The sequence below is a fragment of the Gobius niger genome (genome assembly GCF_951799975.1).
Source record: "Gobius niger genome assembly, chromosome: 6".
In the NCBI taxonomy this organism is placed as follows: Eukaryota; Metazoa; Chordata; class Actinopteri; order Gobiiformes; family Gobiidae; genus Gobius; species Gobius niger.
Window position 1 is genome coordinate 40831359 of NC_136857.1, and position 19928 is coordinate 40851286.

General features: G+C 48.2%; 1 protein-coding gene across 1 annotated transcript in view; it reads left to right on the top strand.

Moving 5' to 3' along the window:
• Positions 1 to 531: 531 nt before the first annotated feature.
• The window catches only part of cyldl (cylindromatosis (turban tumor syndrome), like), a gene marked incomplete at its 5' end in the record, with an annotated part of 30027 nt that continues 10630 nt past the window's right edge, over positions 532 to 19928 (top strand). The window contains 10 exons of the mRNA XM_079557801.1: positions 532 to 951; positions 4854 to 5482; positions 16084 to 16336; positions 16411 to 16474; positions 16562 to 16661; positions 16729 to 16930; positions 18766 to 18826; positions 18931 to 19088; positions 19160 to 19379; positions 19864 to 19928. The exon at positions 19864 to 19928 is cut by the window's right edge and continues 59 nt beyond it. Of these exons, the coding sequence (XP_079413927.1) occupies positions 532 to 951; positions 4854 to 5482; positions 16084 to 16336; positions 16411 to 16474; positions 16562 to 16661; positions 16729 to 16930; positions 18766 to 18826; positions 18931 to 19088; positions 19160 to 19379; positions 19864 to 19928 (2172 nt within the window). The remainder of the gene's footprint in view (positions 952 to 4853; positions 5483 to 16083; positions 16337 to 16410; positions 16475 to 16561; positions 16662 to 16728; positions 16931 to 18765; positions 18827 to 18930; positions 19089 to 19159; positions 19380 to 19863) is intronic.

Here is a 19928-nt window from a genome sequence, read left to right on the forward strand (position 1 = left end):
TTTGTGTTTTAGCTCATGAAAGTTATAATGATCAGATCACCTCATGTGGGTTGTTTGTATTAATTTAACTAAAGCAGAGGATTATTAGTGGAAAAGTCCAGTGATCCTTCTTTAAAATGTTTACATTAGTTTATTAATAGAAATATTTGATAATTGATCTGTAATGTCTCATTTGTGAAATATCAGACTTTTTTGATCTGACTCTGGAGAAAAGAGAAACATTAACATTTTTACTCAGAGCCGCTTTTAAGAAAGTCTCTGGTATCGGTTAATATCGGATATCGGCCGATTCTTAAACCCCCAGGATCGGTAGCATAAGCAAAAAACCCGGATCGTGCACCTCCACCTTTGACGTTCTCTGCTGTTGTGAAGTCCACATTATGGATATTATTTGAAATACAATTAGGTCAAACATATGAGGCTCTTGGGTTCTTTCAGGTTTGTGGCTCTCACTGTTTGCGTTGTTGATGATTACAGTGTGTACAAGTGTGTAATTTCTGCTGACTGTTCATAAACGTGTGTGTGTGCAGGATGGCCTCCTCAGATCTTAAGTACTTCATAGTACTGCAGCCTCTGAAGGGATTGAGCTTGCGTAAACCAGGGCAGATATGCAGCGCTCCATCCTTCAAAGTCCAGAAACAAGGCAAAAGTCTGGACGTGGTCTTCACTGACACTCTCAGTGGGTTGGATTACCTAGTGGACAGAGAGCGTCTGCAGCCCATCAGCCGAGAGGAAGCCGGTCTCCTCATGGCTGTCCCTGAAGCAGACAGACTCACAGCTCTGAACCTGCCCCAGGGCCTTCGCTCCACTCGGAGGCTCAGAGAAGGCACTGAAGTCTGTGTGGAGGAAAGATCTGCTTTTCTTAAAGGCACCATCCGCTACATCGGAAACATCACGGACCCAAAGTCCAAGTGGGACGTCCCAGGGGTTTTCTACGGCGTGGAACTGCAGGTGAATCCATCAGGAACTTATGTAATTTAGTGTTGTCATGATACTAAAATTTCAAGCTCGATTTCTATTCTGAAACTTGATAATCATTTTTTTTTTGCTTTATCAATCAATCAATCAAACTTTATTTATAAAGCGCTTTTCATACCGAAAGGTATCACAAAGTGCTTTACAGATTACAACATTTAAAACAATGCGCCTGGGACAACCTCCCATATACAGCGCCTCTGGAAAGTATTCATACACCCTGAACTTTTGCACATTTTGTCATGTTTACAGCCCTAAACATAAAGATTTTATTTAGATTTTTTTACTGAACGTTCACACACAAGTAACAGACAACTGTGAAGTGAAAGCAAAATGATACATGATTCTGTTATTTTTCACAAAATAGAAAAGTGAAAAGTGGGGCGTGCACAAGTATTCATACAGCATTTTCTGAGTGCATTAAATTGCCTTTAAAACATTCCTAATGACTCCAGAATGTTCACTCCTTGGCCTAACGGTTAAATAGAGGCACCTGTGTGTGATCTACTCTCAGTATAATTACAGCTGTTCTTTTAGGCCCTCAGAGCTGTGGTCACTAAACAACATCATGAAGGTCCAGGAGCACCAGAGAGGTCAGGGATAAAGCTGTGGAGAAGTTTAAAGCAGCATTAAGTTATACAAAGATTTCCCAAGATTTAAACATCTCCCGGAGCAACTGTTCAATCCATCATTCAGAAATGGAAAGAGTAAAGCACCACTGCAGACTTACCAAGACACAGCTGTTCACCTAAACTAACAAACTGAACAAGGAGACACTGGTCAGAAACACAACCAAGTGCCCCAAGATAACTCTGGAGGAGCTGTGAAGTCCTGCTGCTGAGCTGGAGGAATCTGTACATGGGACAACTATAAGTCGTATTCTTCACAAATCTGGCCTTCATGGACGAGTGGAAGAAGAAAGACATTATTGAAAGGAGAACATAAAAAATCCTGTTTGAAGTTTGTAGAAGTCATATGGAGGACACAGCTCCATGTGGAAGAAGGAGCTTTGGTCAGATGAGAGAAACGTTATGTATGGAGCAAACCTGACACTGCTCATGGTCCTGAGTGCACCATCCCCAGTGTCAGATATACGGGGGGGAGCATCATGCTGTGGGGCTGCTTTTCCTCAGCGGGGACTGGGGAGACTGTAAGAATAGTTGGGAACATGGATGGAGCCAAATACAGAGACATTTTGGAGGAAAACCTGCTGGAGTCACAAGAGAACTGAGGCTGGGGCGGAGATTCACCTTCAGCAGGACAATGACCCTAAACACAAAGATAAATCTACAATGGAATGGTTCAATAAAAACATATTAATGTGTTAGAATGGCCCAGTCAAAGTCCTGACCTAAATCCTATTGAAAATCTGTGGGGGTTCCACAAAGTATTCATGCATCTGTATGAATACTTATGCACGCCCCACTTTTCGGTTATCTATTTTTTGAAAAATAACAGAATCATGTATCATTTTGCTTTCACTTCACAGTCGTCTGTTACTTGTGTGTGAACGTTCAGTAAAAAAATAAAAATAAAATCTTTATGTTTAGGGTTGTAAACATGACAAAATGTGCAAAAGTTCAAGGTGTATGAATACTTTCGAGAGGCTCTGTATATACATTGTATATATTAGGATTAAATAAATAGTTTAGTCAGTTAAAAGCTAAGCTAAAAAGGTGGGTCTTGAGCTGCTCTTAAAAACATGAACGTTCTCTGCAGCCCTGAGCTCCTCCTCAGGTGGTTCCAGAGGCGAGGGCCGTAATATTGGAAAGACGCCTCACCATGAGTCTTTTTGTTGACTTTAGGAATAACTAGGAGACCTCTGCCAGAGGAGCAAAGGGGCCGTGAAGGTTCGTAAGGTAAAAGCAGTTCTGAGAGATAAGAGGGACCAAGACCATTAAGACATTTAAAAACCATTAAAAGAACTTTAAAATCGATCCTGAAACACACGGGGCCAATGCAGCGATTCTCAAACCGGTGTAATGTGGTCCCGCCTCCTGGTCTTCATCAGGACACGAGCTGCTGTAGGGACATTTGTCTCTTTTCCATCTGCACTGGACACTGATCACTCAACACTACATTCGTTTATTTGGTTTGACCGTGTTCTTGAGAAATGATTGTAATAGAAGGTCTCGTTTGCTTTCTCTAGTCAAATGCTAAAGTTATGCTAAATAACCTACAGTATGAACTCTTTACAGACGGGATTTGGCCCATGGCCGTCATTAACTAGAGATTCACAGATTCAGCTTTTTTGTTTCGATACCTATATGGAACTGTACAGTTGGCTTTGATTTCAGTTAATTTTGTGGAGAATTTTAAGAGAAAAATGTCTTGCGACCCAATGCTAACTGATACATGTGGAACCGTGTACAGTGGGTTGCGAGCCTTTCCAAGAAAATATTTATTTTAAATGTTTATATAGGAAAAGAATTAAAATTATATTTTTAAGTTCAAACCTTGTTTGGGTTGCGGCTTGTCATCCTAAGGTGACTGTGGGTCCCAATGCCATACCAGCTGACAACCACAAGGCTAAGCTACGCCATAGGAATGAATGGGCTGCTCAGGAGACATTAGCCACATGTGCTAAATCTACAGTTTCTATCAACACGCTGCTCCTTTAGATGAGGGCGGTATGAGGGGGGCATGAGGGCCCGACGTCCACAAGTTGGGCCGGTGCTTACTGCCCAACACCGTGCAGCCCGATTGGCATTTGCCCGAGAACACAGAGATTGGCAGATTGGCCAATGGTGCCTGTGCTCTTCACGGATGAGAGCAGGTTCACCCTGAGCACATGTGACAGACGTGACAGAGTCTGGAGACGCCCTGGAGAACGTTCTGCTGCTGCAACATCATCCAGCATGACCGGTTTGGTGGTGGGTCAGTGATGGTCTGGGGAGGCATTTCATTGGAGGGCCGCACAGCCCTCCATGTGCGAGCCAGAGGTTCCCTGACTGGCATTGGGGACCGGGATGAGATCCTCAGACCTATTGTAAGACCATATGCTGGTGCTGTGGGCCCTGGGTTCCTTCTGATGCCTGATAATGCCTGGCCACATGTGGCCAGAGTGTGTCAGCAGGTCCTGCATGATGAAGGTATTGATGTTCTGGACTGGCCTGCCCGTTCCCCAGACTTAAATCCAATAGATACATCTGGGACATCATGTCTCGGTCCATCCATCAACGCCACGTGGCACCACAGACTGTCCAGGAGCTGACTGATGCTCTAATCCAGGTCTGGGAGGAGATCCCTCAGGAGGACATCCGTGGTCTCATCAGGAGCAGGCCCAGGCGTTGTAGGGAGTGCATTCAGGCACGTGGAGGCCACACACACGACTGAGGATGATACAGACTCGTTTGGAGGAATTTCTACAGAATTTGGATCCACCAGTGACCTGAGTTGTCACTTTGATTTTGACTATAATTTTGGATCCAGACCTCCAGGGGCTGAGAATTTGATTTCCATTTATCATTCTTATGTTATTTTGTTCTCAACACATTGCCCTACACTATGAATAAAGATTTTCATCCGAAAAATCGAATTGATTGACATCTAGGATGTGTTTTTTGAGTGTGCCCTAAGTTTTTGTGAGCAGTGTATATATATATATATATATATATATATACATGTATATGTATATATATATATATATATATGTATATATATATAAATATATATACATTTTTTTTTTTAATAGTTCAAACAAAGGACGATTCACTCTCGTTTTCAAACCAAATCCAAGTCCTGTTGGACAGTTGGAAACTTTTCCCTTTCTTGTGAGACTGTGTTTGTGTTACTTTGTGATCAGTGACCACAGAATGAAGTCTCTGCCCTGAGGCAGTGTGGCTGAGCCTAAACTCATTTATTCTAATGTTTTCCAGGACTCAGACCGAGGCAGAGGCAGCACCAACGGCTCCGTCAAATACAAACAGTTTTTCTCTTGTGACAAAGACTGTGGAGTCTTCGCTCCGTTCAACAGAATCACAGCAGTTGGGCCCGAGACCAGTCCAGACCCACAGACCAGAGAAAAACCTCATCTGAGACTGTCTCTAAAGTCCAAACCAGATCCAAGACCTGCATCAAACCGAGACCAAGACCAACCAATGTCCTTCTGCTCAGACCACTTCCCCCAGGACCGTCCAACGAGAGAGTCCAAACCAGAATATGACCCTGACACCTGCTGGGACTCGGCTCCAAAGTCCCTGTCTGCAGACCCTGAACCGATGGAACAGAACCATCTGTACGAAGACCCGGATCAGTTTCGAGAACCTGCTAAAGGTTTCGACAGGTTCAAGTCCAAGTCTGAAAAACATGTTTCTGGCAAATCCAACATTGACAAAAAAGACAAACACAAGACCAGGCTTGATTGGATCCCGGGTTCTGCCAAAAGAGCTGCAGCTCCTGTTCCAGAGTCCAAACCAGAGTCCAGACCAGAGCCCAGTCCGGAGCCCAGTCCGGAGTTTGAGGAAGCAGATCATTTGAAGTCCAGAGTTGATATTCCCAAATCCAGGTTAGTAAAACATCTTCCTCTGTATCTAGGGTTGGGTCACGGAGGCCGCAGTCTAAGCAGAGATGGCCAGACTTTCCTCACCCCAGAAACCTCCTCCAGCTATCCTCGGAGGATCTCGAACTGTGCCAAGGCCACAGCACCATCCCCAAACTCTACAGCACCATCCCCAAACCCAACGACACCATCCCCAAACCCTACAGCACCATCCCCAAACTCTACAACACCATCCCCAAACTCTACAGCACCATCCCCAAACTCTACAGCACCATCCCCAAACTCTACAGCACCATCCTCAAACTCTACAGCACCATCCCCAAACTCTACAGCACCATCCCCAAACTCTACAGCACCATCCTCAAACTCTACAGCACCATCCCCAAACTCTACAGCACCATCCCCAAACTCTACAGCACCATCCCCAAACCCAACAGCACCATCCCCAAACTCTACAGCACCATCCCCAAACCCTACAGCACCATCCCCAAACTCTACAGCACCATCCCCAAACTCTACGACACCATCCCCAAACTCTACAGCACCATCCCCAAACTCTACAACACCATCCCCAAACTCTACAACACCATCCCCAAACTCTACAGCACCATCCCCAAACTCTACAGCACCATCCCCAAACTCTACAGCACCATCCTCAAACTCTACAGCACCATCCCCAAACTCTACAGCACCATCCCCAAACTCTACAGCACCATCCTCAAACTCTACAGCACCATCCCCAAACTCTACAGCACCATCCCCAAACTCTACAGCACCATCCCCAAACCCAACAGCACCATCCCCAAACTCTACAGCACCATCCCCAAACCCTACAGCACCATCCCCAAACTCTACAGCACCATCCCCAAACTCTACAGCACCATCCCCAAACTCTACAACACCATCCACAAACTCTACAGCACCATCCCCAAACTCTACAGCACCATCCCCAAACCCAACAACACCATCCACAAACTCTACAGCACCATCCCCAAACCCAACAGCACCATCCCCAAACTCTACAGCACCATCCCCAAACCCAACAGCACCATCCCCAAACTCTACAGCACCATCCCCAAACTCTACAGCACCATCCCCAAACCCAACAGCACCATCCCCAAACTCTACAGCACCATCCCCAAACCCTACAGCACCATCCCCAAACTCTACAGCACCATCCCCAAACTCTACAGCACCATCCCCAAACCCAACAGCACCATCCTCAAACCCAACAGCACCATCCTCAAACCCAACAGCACCATCCCCAAACCCAACAGCACCATCCTCAAACCCTACAGCACCATCCCCAAACTCTACGACACCATCCCCAAACTCTACAGCACCATCCCCAAACCCAACAACACCATCCCCAAACTCTACAGCACCATCCCCAAACCCTACAACACCATCCCCAAACTCTACAGCACCATCCCCAAACCCAACAACACCATCCCCAAACTCTACAGCACCATCCCCAAACTCTACAACACCATCCCCAAACTCTACAACACCATCCCCAAACCCAACAACACCATCCCCAAACTCTACAGCACCATCCCGAAACTCTACAACACCATCCCCAAACCCAACAACACCATCCACAAACTCTACAGCACCATCCCCAAACCCAACAGCACCATCCCCAAACCCAACAGCACCATCCCCAAACCCTACAACACCATCTCCAAACTCTACAACACCATCCCCAAACCCTACAACACCATCTCCAAACTCTAAAACACCATCCCCAAACTCTACAACACCATCTCCAAACTCTACAACACCATCCCCAAACTCTACAACACCATCCCCAAACTCTACAGCACCATCCCCAAACTCTACAGCACCATCCCCAAACTCTACAACACCATCCCCAAACTCTACAGCACCATCCCCAAACCCTACAGCACCATCCCCAAACCCTACAGCACCATCCCCAAACTCTACAGCACCATCCCCAAACTCTACAGCACCATCCCCAAACTCTACAGCACCATCCCCAAACTCTACAACACCATCCCCAAACCCTACAACACCATCCCCAAACTCTACAGTACCATCCCCAAACTCTACGACACCATCCCCAAACTCTACAACACCATCCCCAAACTCTACAGCACCATCCCCAAACTCTACAGCACCATCCCCAAACCCAACAGCACCATCCCCAAACTCTACAGCACCATCCCCAAACCCTACAGCACCATCCCCAAACTCTACAACACCATCCCCAAACCCTACAGCACCATCCCCAAACTCTACAGTACCATCCCCAAACTCTACGACACCATCCCCAAACTCTACAGCACCATCCCCAAACTCTACAGCACCATCCCCAAACTCTACAGCACCATCCCCAAACTCTACAGTACCATCCCCAAACTCTACGACACCATCCCCAAACTCTACAGCACCATCCCCAAACTCTACAGCACCATCCCCAAACCCTACAGCACCATCCCCAAACTCTACAGCACCATCCCCAAACCCAACAGCACCATCCCCAAACCCAACAGCACCATCCCCAAACTCTACAACACCATCCCCAAACCCAACCGCACCATCCCCAAACTCTACAGCACCATCCCCAAACCCAACAGCACCATCCCCAAACTCTACAGCACCATCCCCAAACCCAACAGCACCATCCCCAAACCCAACAGCACCATCCCCAAACTCTACAGCACCATCCCCAAACCCAACAGCACCATCCCCAAACCCAACAGCACCATCCCCAAACTCTACAACACCATCCCCAAACCCAACCGCACCATCCCCAAACTCTACAGCACCATCCCCAAACCCAACAGCACCATCCCCAAACTCTACAACACCATCCCCAAACTCTACAGCACCATCCCCAAACCCAACAGCACCATCCCCAAACCCAACAGCACCATCCCCAAACTCTACAGCACCATCCCCAAACCCAACAGCACCATCCCCAAACTCTACAGCACCATCCCCAAACCCAACAGCACCATCCCCAAACCCAACCGCACCATCCCCAAACTCTACAGCACCATCCCCAAACCCAACAGCACCATCCCCAAACTCTACGACACCATCCCCAAACCCAACAGCACCATCTCCAAACCCTACAACACCATCCCCAAACCCTACAGCACCATCCCCAAACTCTACAGCACCATCCCCAAACTCTACAGCACCATCCCCAAACCCTACAGCACCATCCCCAAACTCTACAGCACCATCCCCAAACTCTACAGCACCATCCCCAAACTCTACAGTACCATCCCCAAACCCAACAGCACCATCCCCAAACCCAACAGCACCATCCCCAAACCCAACAGCACCATCCCCAAACCCAACAGCACCATCCCCAAACTCTACAGTACCATCCCCAAACTCTACAGCACCATCCCCAAACTCTACAGCACCATCCCCAAACCCTACAGCACCATCCCCAAACTCTACAGCACCATCCCCAAACTCTACAGCACCATCCCCAAACTCTACGACACCATCCCCAAACTCTACAGCACCATCCCCAAACTCTACAACACCATCCACAAACTCTACAGCACCATCCCCAAACTCTACAGCACCATCCCCAAACTCTACGACACCATCCCCAAACCCTACAGCACCATCCCCAAACCCTACAGCACCATCCCCAAACCCTACAGCACCATCCCCAAACTCTACAGCACCATCCCCAAACCCTACAACACCATCCCCAAACTCTACAACACCATCCCCAAACTCTACAGCACCATCCCCAAACTCTACAACACCATCCCCGAACCCAACAGCACCATCCCCAAACCCTACAACACCATCCCCAAACTCTACAACACCATCCCCAAACTCTACAGCACCATCCCCAAACTCTACAGCACCATCCCCAAACTCTACAACACCATCCCCGAACCCAACAGCACCATCCCCAAACTCTACAACACCATCCCCGAACCCAACAGCACCATCCCCAAACCCTACAACACCATCCCCAAACCCTACAACACCATCCCCAAACTCTACAGCACCATCCCCAAACTCTACAGCACCATCCCCAAACCCTACAGCACCATCCCCAAACTCTACAGCACCATCCCCAAACCCTACAGCACCATCCCCAAACCCTACAGTACCATCCCCAAACCCTACAGTACCATCCCCAAACTCTACAGCACCATCCCCAAACCCAACAGCACCATCCTCAAACCCTACAGCACCATCCCCAAACTCTACGACACCATCCCCAAACTCTACAGCACCATCCCCAAACCCAACAACACCATCCCCAAACTCTACAGCACCATCCCCAAACTCTACAGCACCATCCCCAAACTCTACAACACCATCCCCAAACCCAACAACACCATCCCCAAACTCTACAGCACCATCCCGAAACTCTACAACACCATCCCCAAACCCAACAACACCATCCACAAACTCTACAGCACCATCCCCAAACCCAACAGCACCATCCCCAAACCCAACAGCACCATCCCCAAACCCTACAACACCATCTCCAAACTCTACAACACCATCCCCAAACCCTACAACACCATCTCCAAACTCTAAAACACCATCCCCAAACTCTACAACACCATCTCCAAACTCTACAACACCATCCCCAAACTCTACAACACCATCCCCAAACTCTACAGCACCATCCCCAAACTCTACAGCACCATCCCCAAACTCTACAACACCATCCCCAAACTCTACAGCACCATCCCCAAACCCTACAGCACCATCCCCAAACCCTACAGCACCATCCCCAAACTCTACAGCACCATCCCCAAACTCTACAGCACCATCCCCAAACTCTACAGCACCATCCCCAAACTCTACAACACCATCCCCAAACCCTACAACACCATCCCCAAACTCTACAGTACCATCCCCAAACTCTACGACACCATCCCCAAACTCTACAACACCATCCCCAAACTCTACAACACCATCCCCAAACCCAACCGCACCATCCCCAAACTCTACAGCACCATCCCCAAACCCAACAGCACCATCCCCAAACCCAACAGCACCATCCCCAAACCCAACCGCACCATCCCCAAACTCTACAGCACCATCCCCAAACCCAACAGCACCATCCCCAAACTCTACGACACCATCCCCAAACCCAACAGCACCATCTCCAAACCCTACAACACCATCCCCAAACCCTACAGCACCATCCCCAAACTCTACAGCACCATCCCCAAACTCTACAGCACCATCCCCAAACCCTACAGCACCATCCCCAAACTCTACAGCACCATCCCCAAACTCTACAGCACCATCCCCAAACTCTACAGTACCATCCCCAAACCCAACAGCACCATCCCCAAACCCAACAGCACCATCCCCAAACCCAACAGCACCATCCCCAAACCCAACAGCACCATCCCCAAACTCTACAGTACCATCCCCAAACTCTACAGCACCATCCCCAAACTCTACAGCACCATCCCCAAACCCTACAGCACCATCCCCAAACTCTACAGCACCATCCCCAAACTCTACAGCACCATCCCCAAACCCTACAGCACCATCCCCAAACCCTACAGCACCATCCCCAAACCCTACAGCACCATCCCCAAACTCTACAGCACCATCCCCAAACTCTACAGCACCATCCCCAAACTCTACAGCACCATCCCCAAACTCTACAGCACCATCCCCAAACTCTACAGCACCATCCCCAAACTCTACAACACCATCCCCGAACCCAACAGCACCATCCCCAAACCCTACAACACCATCCCCAAACTCTACAACACCATCCCCAAACTCTACAGCACCATCCCCTAACTCTACAGCACCATCCCCAAACTCTACAACACCATCCCCGAACCCAACAGCACCATCCCCAAACTCTACAACACCATCCCCGAACCCAACAGCACCATCCCCAAACCCTACAACACCATCCCCAAACCCTACAACACCATCCCCAAACTCTACAGCACCATCCCCAAACTCTACAGCACCATCCCCAAACCCTACAGCACCATCCCCAAACTCTACAGCACCATCCCCAAACCCTACAGCACCATCCCCAAACCCTACAGTACCATCCCCAAACCCTACAGTACCATCCCCAAACTCTACAGCACCATCCCCAAACCCAACAGCACCATCCTCAAACCCTACAGCACCATCCCCAAACTCTACGACACCATCCCCAAACTCTACAGCACCATCCTCAAACTCTACAGCACCATCCCCAAACTCTACAGCACCATCCCCAAACTCTACAGCACCATCCCCAAACTCTACAGCACCATCCCCAAACTCTACAGCACCATCCTCAAACTCTACAGCACCATCCCCAAACTCTACAGCACCATCCCCAAACTCTACAGCACCATCCCCAAACCCAACAGCACCATCCCCAAACTCTACAGCACCATCCCCAAACCCTACAGCACCATCCCCAAACTCTACAGCACCATCCCCAAACTCTACAGCACCATCCCCAAACTCTACAACACCATCCACAAACTCTACAGCACCATCCCCAAACTCTACAGCACCATCCCCAAACCCAACAACACCATCCACAAACTCTACAGCACCATCCCCAAACCCAACAGCACCATCCCCAAACTCTACAGCACCATCCCCAAACCCAACAGCACCATCCCCAAACTCTACAGCACCATCCCCAAACTCTACAGCACCATCCCCAAACCCAACAGCACCATCCCCAAACTCTACAGCACCATCCCCAAACCCTACAGCACCATCCCCAAACTCTACAGCACCATCCCCAAACTCTACAGCACCATCCCCAAACCCAACAGCACCATCCTCAAACCCAACAGCACCATCCTCAAACCCAACAGCACCATCCCCAAACCCAACAGCACCATCCTCAAACCCTACAGCACCATCCCCAAACTCTACGACACCATCCCCAAACTCTACAGCACCATCCCCAAACCCAACAACACCATCCCCAAACTCTACAGCACCATCCCCAAACTCTACAGCACCATCCCCAAACTCTACAACACCATCCCCAAACTCTACAACACCATCCCCAAACCCAACAACACCATCCCCAAACTCTACAGCACCATCCCGAAACTCTACAACACCATCCCCAAACCCAACAACACCATCCACAAACTCTACAGCACCATCCCCAAACCCAACAGCACCATCCCCAAACCCAACAGCACCATCCCCAAACCCTACAACACCATCTCCAAACTCTACAACACCATCCCCAAACCCTACAACACCATCTCCAAACTCTAAAACACCATCCCCAAACTCTACAACACCATCTCCAAACTCTACAACACCATCCCCAAACTCTACAACACCATCCCCAAACTCTACAGCACCATCCCCAAACTCTACAGCACCATCCCCAAACTCTACAACACCATCCCCAAACTCTACAGCACCATCCCCAAACCCTACAGCACCATCCCCAAACCCTACAGCACCATCCCCAAACTCTACAGCACCATCCCCAAACCCAACAGCACCATCCCCAAACTCTACAGCACCATCCCCAAACTCTACAGCACCATCCCCAAACTCTACAACACCATCCCCAAACCCTACAACACCATCCCCAAACTCTACAGTACCATCCCCAAACTCTACGACACCATCCCCAAACTCTACAACACCATCCCCAAACTCTACAGCACCATCCCCAAACTCTACAGCACCATCCCCAAACCCAACAGCACCATCCCCAAACTCTACAGCACCATCCCCAAACCCTACAGCACCATCCCCAAACTCTACAACACCATCCCCAAACCCTACAGCACCATCCCCAAACTCTACAGTACCATCCCCAAACTCTACGACACCATCCCCAAACTCTACAGCACCATCCCCAAACTCTACAGCACCATCCCCAAACTCTACAGCACCATCCCCAAACTCTACAGTACCATCCCCAAACTCTACGACACCATCCCCAAACTCTACAGCACCATCCCCAAACTCTACAGCACCATCCCCAAACCCTACAGCACCATCCCCAAACTCTACAGCACCATCCCCAAACCCAACAGCACCATCCCCAAACCCAACAGCACCATCCCCAAACTCTACAACACCATCCCCAAACCCAACCGCACCATCCCCAAACTCTACAGCACCATCCCCAAACCCAACAGCACCATCCCCAAACTCTACAGCACCATCCCCAAACCCAACAGCACCATCCCCAAACCCAACAGCACCATCCCCAAACTCTACAGCACCATCCCCAAACCCAACAGCACCATCCCCAAACCCAACAGCACCATCCCCAAACTCTACAACACCATCCCCAAACCCAACCGCACCATCCCCAAACTCTACAGCACCATCCCCAAACCCAACAGCACCATCCCCAAACCCAACAGCACCATCCCCAAACCCAACCGCACCATCCCCAAACTCTACAGCACCATCCCCAAACCCAACAGCACCATCCCCAAACTCTACGACACCATCCCCAAACCCAACAGCACCATCTCCAAACCCTACAACACCATCCCCAAACCCTACAGCACCATCCCCAAACTCTACAGCACCATCCCCAAACTCTACAGCACCATCCCCAAACCCTACAGCACCATCCCCAAACTCTACAGCACCATCCCCAAACTCTACAGCACCATCCCCAAACTCTACAGTACCATCCCCAAACCCAACAGCACCATCCCCAAACCCAACAGCACCATCCCCAAACCCAACAGCACCATCCCCAAACCCAACAGCACCATCCCCAAACTCTACAGTACCATCCCCAAACTCTACAGCACCATCCCCAAACTCTACAGCACCATCCCCAAACCCTACAGCACCATCCCCAAACTCTACAGCACCATCCCCAAACTCTACAGCACCATCCCCAAACCCTACAGCACCATCCCCAAACCCTACAGCACCATCCCCAAACCCTACAGCACCATCCCCAAACTCTACAGCACCATCCCCAAACTCTACAGCACCATCCCCAAACTCTACAGCACCATCCCCAAACTCTACAGCACCATCCCCAAACTCTACAGCACCATCCCCAAACTCTACAACACCATCCCCGAACCCAACAGCACCATCCCCAAACCCTACAACACCATCCCCAAACTCTACAACACCATCCCCAAACTCTACAGCACCATCCCCAAACTCTACAGCACCATCCCCAAACTCTACAACACCATCCCCGAACCCAACAGCACCATCCCCAAACTCTACAACACCATCCCCGAACCCAACAGCACCATCCCCAAACCCTACAACACCATCCCCAAACCCTACAACACCATCCCCAAACTCTACAGCACCATCCCCAAACTCTACAGCACCATCCCCAAACCCTACAGCACCATCCCCAAACTCTACAGCACCATCCCCAAACCCTACAGCACCATCCCCAAACCCTACAGTACCATCCCCAAACCCTACAGTACCATCCCCAAACTCTACAGCACCATCCCCAAACCCTACAGTACCATCCCCAAACCCTACAGTACCATCCCCAAACTCTACAGCACCATCCCCAAACTCTACAGCACCATCCCCAAACCCAACAGCACCATCCCCAAACCCAACAGCACCATCCCCAAACCCTACAGCACCATCCCCAAACTCTACAGCACCATCCCCAAACTCAACAGCACCATCCCCAAACTCTACAGCACCATCCCCAAACCCTACGACACCATCCCCAAACTCTACGACACCATCCCCAAACCCTACAACACCATCCCCAAACTCTACAACACCATCCCCAAACTCTACAACACCATCCCCAAACTCTACAACACCATCCCCAAACTCTACAACACCATCCCCAAACTCTATGACACCATCCCCAAACCCAACAGCACCATCCCCAAACTCTACAACACCATCCCCAAACTCTACAACACCATCCCCAAACCCTACGACACCATCCCCAAACTCTACGACACCATCCCCAAACCCTACAACACCATCCCCAAACTCTACAACACCATCCCCAAACTCTACAACACCATCCCCAAACTCTACAACACCATCCCCAAATTCTACAGCACCCTACAGATCCTAGCAGTTCATAAATGTTTTGTCTTGGATCTTTTATTCAGACTCAGAGTATCATTTGCCCATTGTGTTGGTATACTTTATTGTCCCCGTAGGGAAATGTGTCCTCTGCATTAGACCCATCCTTCAATGCCGCTGGAGCAACCCGTAAGAGCAGTGGTCAACGGCAGTGCCGCGCCCGGGTACCCGTCTCCATGATGTGGAGCCAGGCTGGTGGTCAGAATCACCTGGCTGGAGGATTCACCTATTGCACATGTTTTTAGTGGTAGGGGAAACCGGAGTACCCGGAGGAAACCTACACAGACAGGGGGAGAACATGCAAACTCCACACAGAAAGGCCCTGTCCTGGTGGGAATCGAACCCGGGACCTTCTAGCTGTGAAGCGGAGGCTCTAACCGCTGTACTACCATACCGTTACAGGGTAATTAGGGACCAGATTGGCTTCGAAAAAACCTTTTCTGTGCTAATTTCCAAGCTTTTAAAATTGCTCACCCTTGGTTCCCACAGCCTTACCTCTACCTCGAGACTGCTTTCCTTAAAAAAAAACTTCCAACACATTATAAACATATATTTTTATCTGCCAGGCTTGCTGATCTCAGGTCTCCGAGACTTGGATCAACTAGTCCCCAATCTGAGACTGATCTCAAAACTAGACCCAGGACCGGAGCCAGGTGTGAACCTGAGACTGGCCCAGAATCAGGTCTCCGACGTGGATCAACAGAAACAGGACTTCGAACAGGAGACCGGGTCATGTTCATCAATGACGAGGAGAAAACAGTGAAAGGCACTTTCATCTTCATGAAGGAAACTGAAGGAGAGACTACAGTCCACATCACGGTAAGTCCTGGGTTAGACTTTAAGACCTAAACCTGATCCTGGTGTTGTTAATATGACTCAAGCTTGTGTTTCAGGGAGACTCTGGGATGTCCTTTGTTGTTCCTTTGGTCAGTGTCATGAAGCTGGAGCAGGAAGAAGGTTCATTTTTACATATTTACACTTAAAGAATAGAAGATAGAGTACATCTGTAGATAATTATTTACCATAAATTATAAATTATGACAGAAACAGAGGACATTTACGCCGACCCAAAAGGAGCCCCTGGTCGTCAGTTTGAAGAGGAACCGGCCCGGATGAAGTCCTGGTCTGAGGCTGTAAAAAACAGGTGTGTTTCATGTAAGTCTTTAATGTTCCTGAACCTGAGGAGTAAAGATTATTCTAACGTCCTCCAGCCCCCAGTCTGAGGCTGAACCCAAGGCCAGACCCAGGACCGAGGTCTCTCCACAGGGACCTAAACCTGGTCTGGGACATGAATCTGCAGACGGACTCACAGCTGGAGACCAGGTCCTGTTTATCAGTGAAAAGGATCAGGTCAAAGAAGGAGCTGTGGTCTTCATGGAGGAAACTCCTGAAGGAGGCGTGGTCCACGTCGAGGTGAGTCCAGGGAACAGCATGACACCTTTTCCCTATGGGCACAATAAAGCATACCTAACCCTTACCCTTAGACTTAACCTTACCCAAACCCTAACCCTAACCTTAACCCCTAACCTTAACCTAACCTGACAGAGTCAATGTTTAGATTAAATCAGAGTTTCTCAAGACTTTCATGATATAGTTTTAACTCTTTCTGAGTTAATGTTTTAATGTTAAGTTGTATTCATGCTTCATGAGATGTTCTCGCAACCAGAGCAGAAGAACAAAATGATGTCATATTCATATATTCATCTATTTTTGCAATCATTCAGTTGGCCTTTTATGCAACTGCATCTATGTGGGAGCCAATCTCCCACAAAATGTTTTAACTTTTGAAACACTTATTGTAAATGCTGACCTTCGCATTAGTAGAAGCCTCTCTGTACGAGTCACTGATGTAGTTTATTCCATCAATACTCCGTGTCTCAGCCTTTTCACACATTACAAATACTTTGTCCATGAGGAACATGGACTGTGCTCCACACAGATGTCTACCATATCACAGGCTCCTGCATCAGGATTTGGTTTGACAGTGGCCTGTTTTTTATGCGTGTGAAACAGCAGGGTCCAGTCCAGGTCTCAGAACAGTGTGTGGCCTTCTCCATGTGCAGTACTGATCCATGGTTCCTCCTTTGGGGGGCGGAGCTTTAGAGACATCTTCAGAAGTATGAAGCATGTCAGAGCCCAGACAAACATTGTTCTGGTTCTTATCGCCAAGAACAAGAACAAACCTCTTGTGTCTTTGGAAGTGTGAATAATGTACTTCTACTACTTCTATTAATGTTAGTGAGGTTTAAACCTGAGTTAATGCTGATGTTTAGACTCTGAGTTAATGCTGATGTTTAGACTTTCTCTGAGTTAATGTTTAGACTCTCTCTGAGTTAATGTTGATGTTTAGACTCTCTCTGAGTTAATGCTGATGTTTAGACTTTCTCTGAGTTAATGTTTAGACTCTCTCTGAGTTAATGTTTAGACTCTCTCTGAGTTAATGTTTAGACTCTCTCTGAGTTAATGTTTAGACTCTCTCAGAGTTAATGTTTAGACTCTCTCTGAGTTAATGTTTAGACTCTCTCTGAGTTAATGTTTGTTTAGACTCTCTCTGAGTTAATGTTTAGACTCTCTCTGAGTTAATGTTTGTTTAGACTCTCTGAGTTAATGTTTAGACTCTCTCTGATTTAATGTTTAGACTCTCTCAGAGTTAATGTTTGTTTAGACTCTCTCTGAGTTAATGTTTAGAGTCTCTCTGAGTTAATGTTTAGAGTCTCTCAGAGTTAATGTTTAGACTCTCTCTGAGTTAATGTTGATGTTTAGACTCTCTCTGAGTTAATGTTTAGACTCTCTCTGAGTTAATGTTTAGAGTCTCTCTGAGTTAATGTTTAGAGTCTCTCTGAGTTAATGTTTAGACTCTCTCTGAGTTAATGTTTAGACTCTCTCTGAGTTAATGTTTAGACTCTCTCTGATTTAATGTTTAGACTCTCTCTGATTTAATGTTTAGACTCTCTCTGATTTAATGTTTAGACTCTCTCTGAGTTAATGTTTAGACTCTCTCTGATTTAATGTTTAGACTCTCTCTGAGTTAATGTTTAGACTCTCTCTGAGTTAATGTTTAGACTCTCTCTGAGTTAATGTTTAGAGTCTCTCAGAGTTAATGTTTAGACTCTCTCTGAGTTAATGTTTAGAGTCTCTCAGAGTTAATGTTTAGACTCTCTCTGAGTTAATGTTAATGTTTAGACTCTCTCTGAGTTAATATTTAGACTCTCCCTTAGTTAATGTTGATACAGTGTGATCTGTTTCAGGGAGCCTCCGGGACGTTCATTGTTCCTCTGCTCAGTGTCACGAAGATGGAGCCGAAAACAAGTACAACATCTTTACAGCATTTACAGTGACATACACACTATCAGACTAACCACTGTGCCACCTGCACCTGTCTCTGAGGCTAACCACTGTGCCACCTCCCTCAGACACAGAGGACTTGTACTCTGCGGCGCCCCCTGTGGACTCCCTGGTGGTGGACTCTGTGGTGGAGATCGATTTGGCGAATGGAATAAAAGGCTATGGGACCGTTCGGTGGATCGGATTTCTGCCGGACGTCGCTCACACGATGGCGGGTCTGGAGCTGGTAACTGCCGTTTCCATAGCAACTATCTGGTCGTTACCTCGGTTCACGAACCCGAACCCTCTGTGTTTCAGGAGGAGCAGCGCGGGGTGAGCGACGGCACCTTCAAAGGACAGAGGTTCTTCAAATGTCCAGACAAACACGCTCTGTTCGTGAAGCTCTCGTCCTGTCGACCAGACTCTCGCTTCAGCAAGACCTCAGCCAATCACAATGCTCCAAACACGGGGGGCTCAGCCAATCACAGTGGCCCGTATCACAACGGATTCACTCCCCATCACGGCGTCCACGACAGCGGTCAGTGAACGCTACTGACTCAAAGTACCAAGGGTTTACATGAGGATTTTAGAAGATGATCTGCTGTTTCCATCTCTTTTTAGTATTAACTAGTATATTTTGCACTTATGTGGACTTTCTTTTGGGTCTGGGCCAAATGTGTTAAAGGTGCATGATGGAACCTTTACGTGACAACAAAGACCCTTTTATTTGTGCATATTTGACCCCTTTAATGACCCAGCGGCGCCTTCACTTTCCATGATGGTGGCCTCAACATCTTTCCGGGATCAATTGTTATAGAGTTTCTGGTTCATCTGCTGATGGACCGTCTCACCAGGAAATCTAAAAACTATTGATCTTGGAGAGTTTTAAAGTTACTTTGGAAAGTAAAGGCGCCACGCTGACCACTCATATGGTCATTTAGTCACTACAAGGTCAAATATCAAGGTTTTAGTCTGCTTAAAAAGTTGCATATCCACCTTTTAAAGTGACGTTTGTTTTCCAGGTGAGTTTGATTTGGAGCCGGTGCGTCCCGTCGCGGCGGAGGACGTCGAGCGTCTCCTGGTCGGG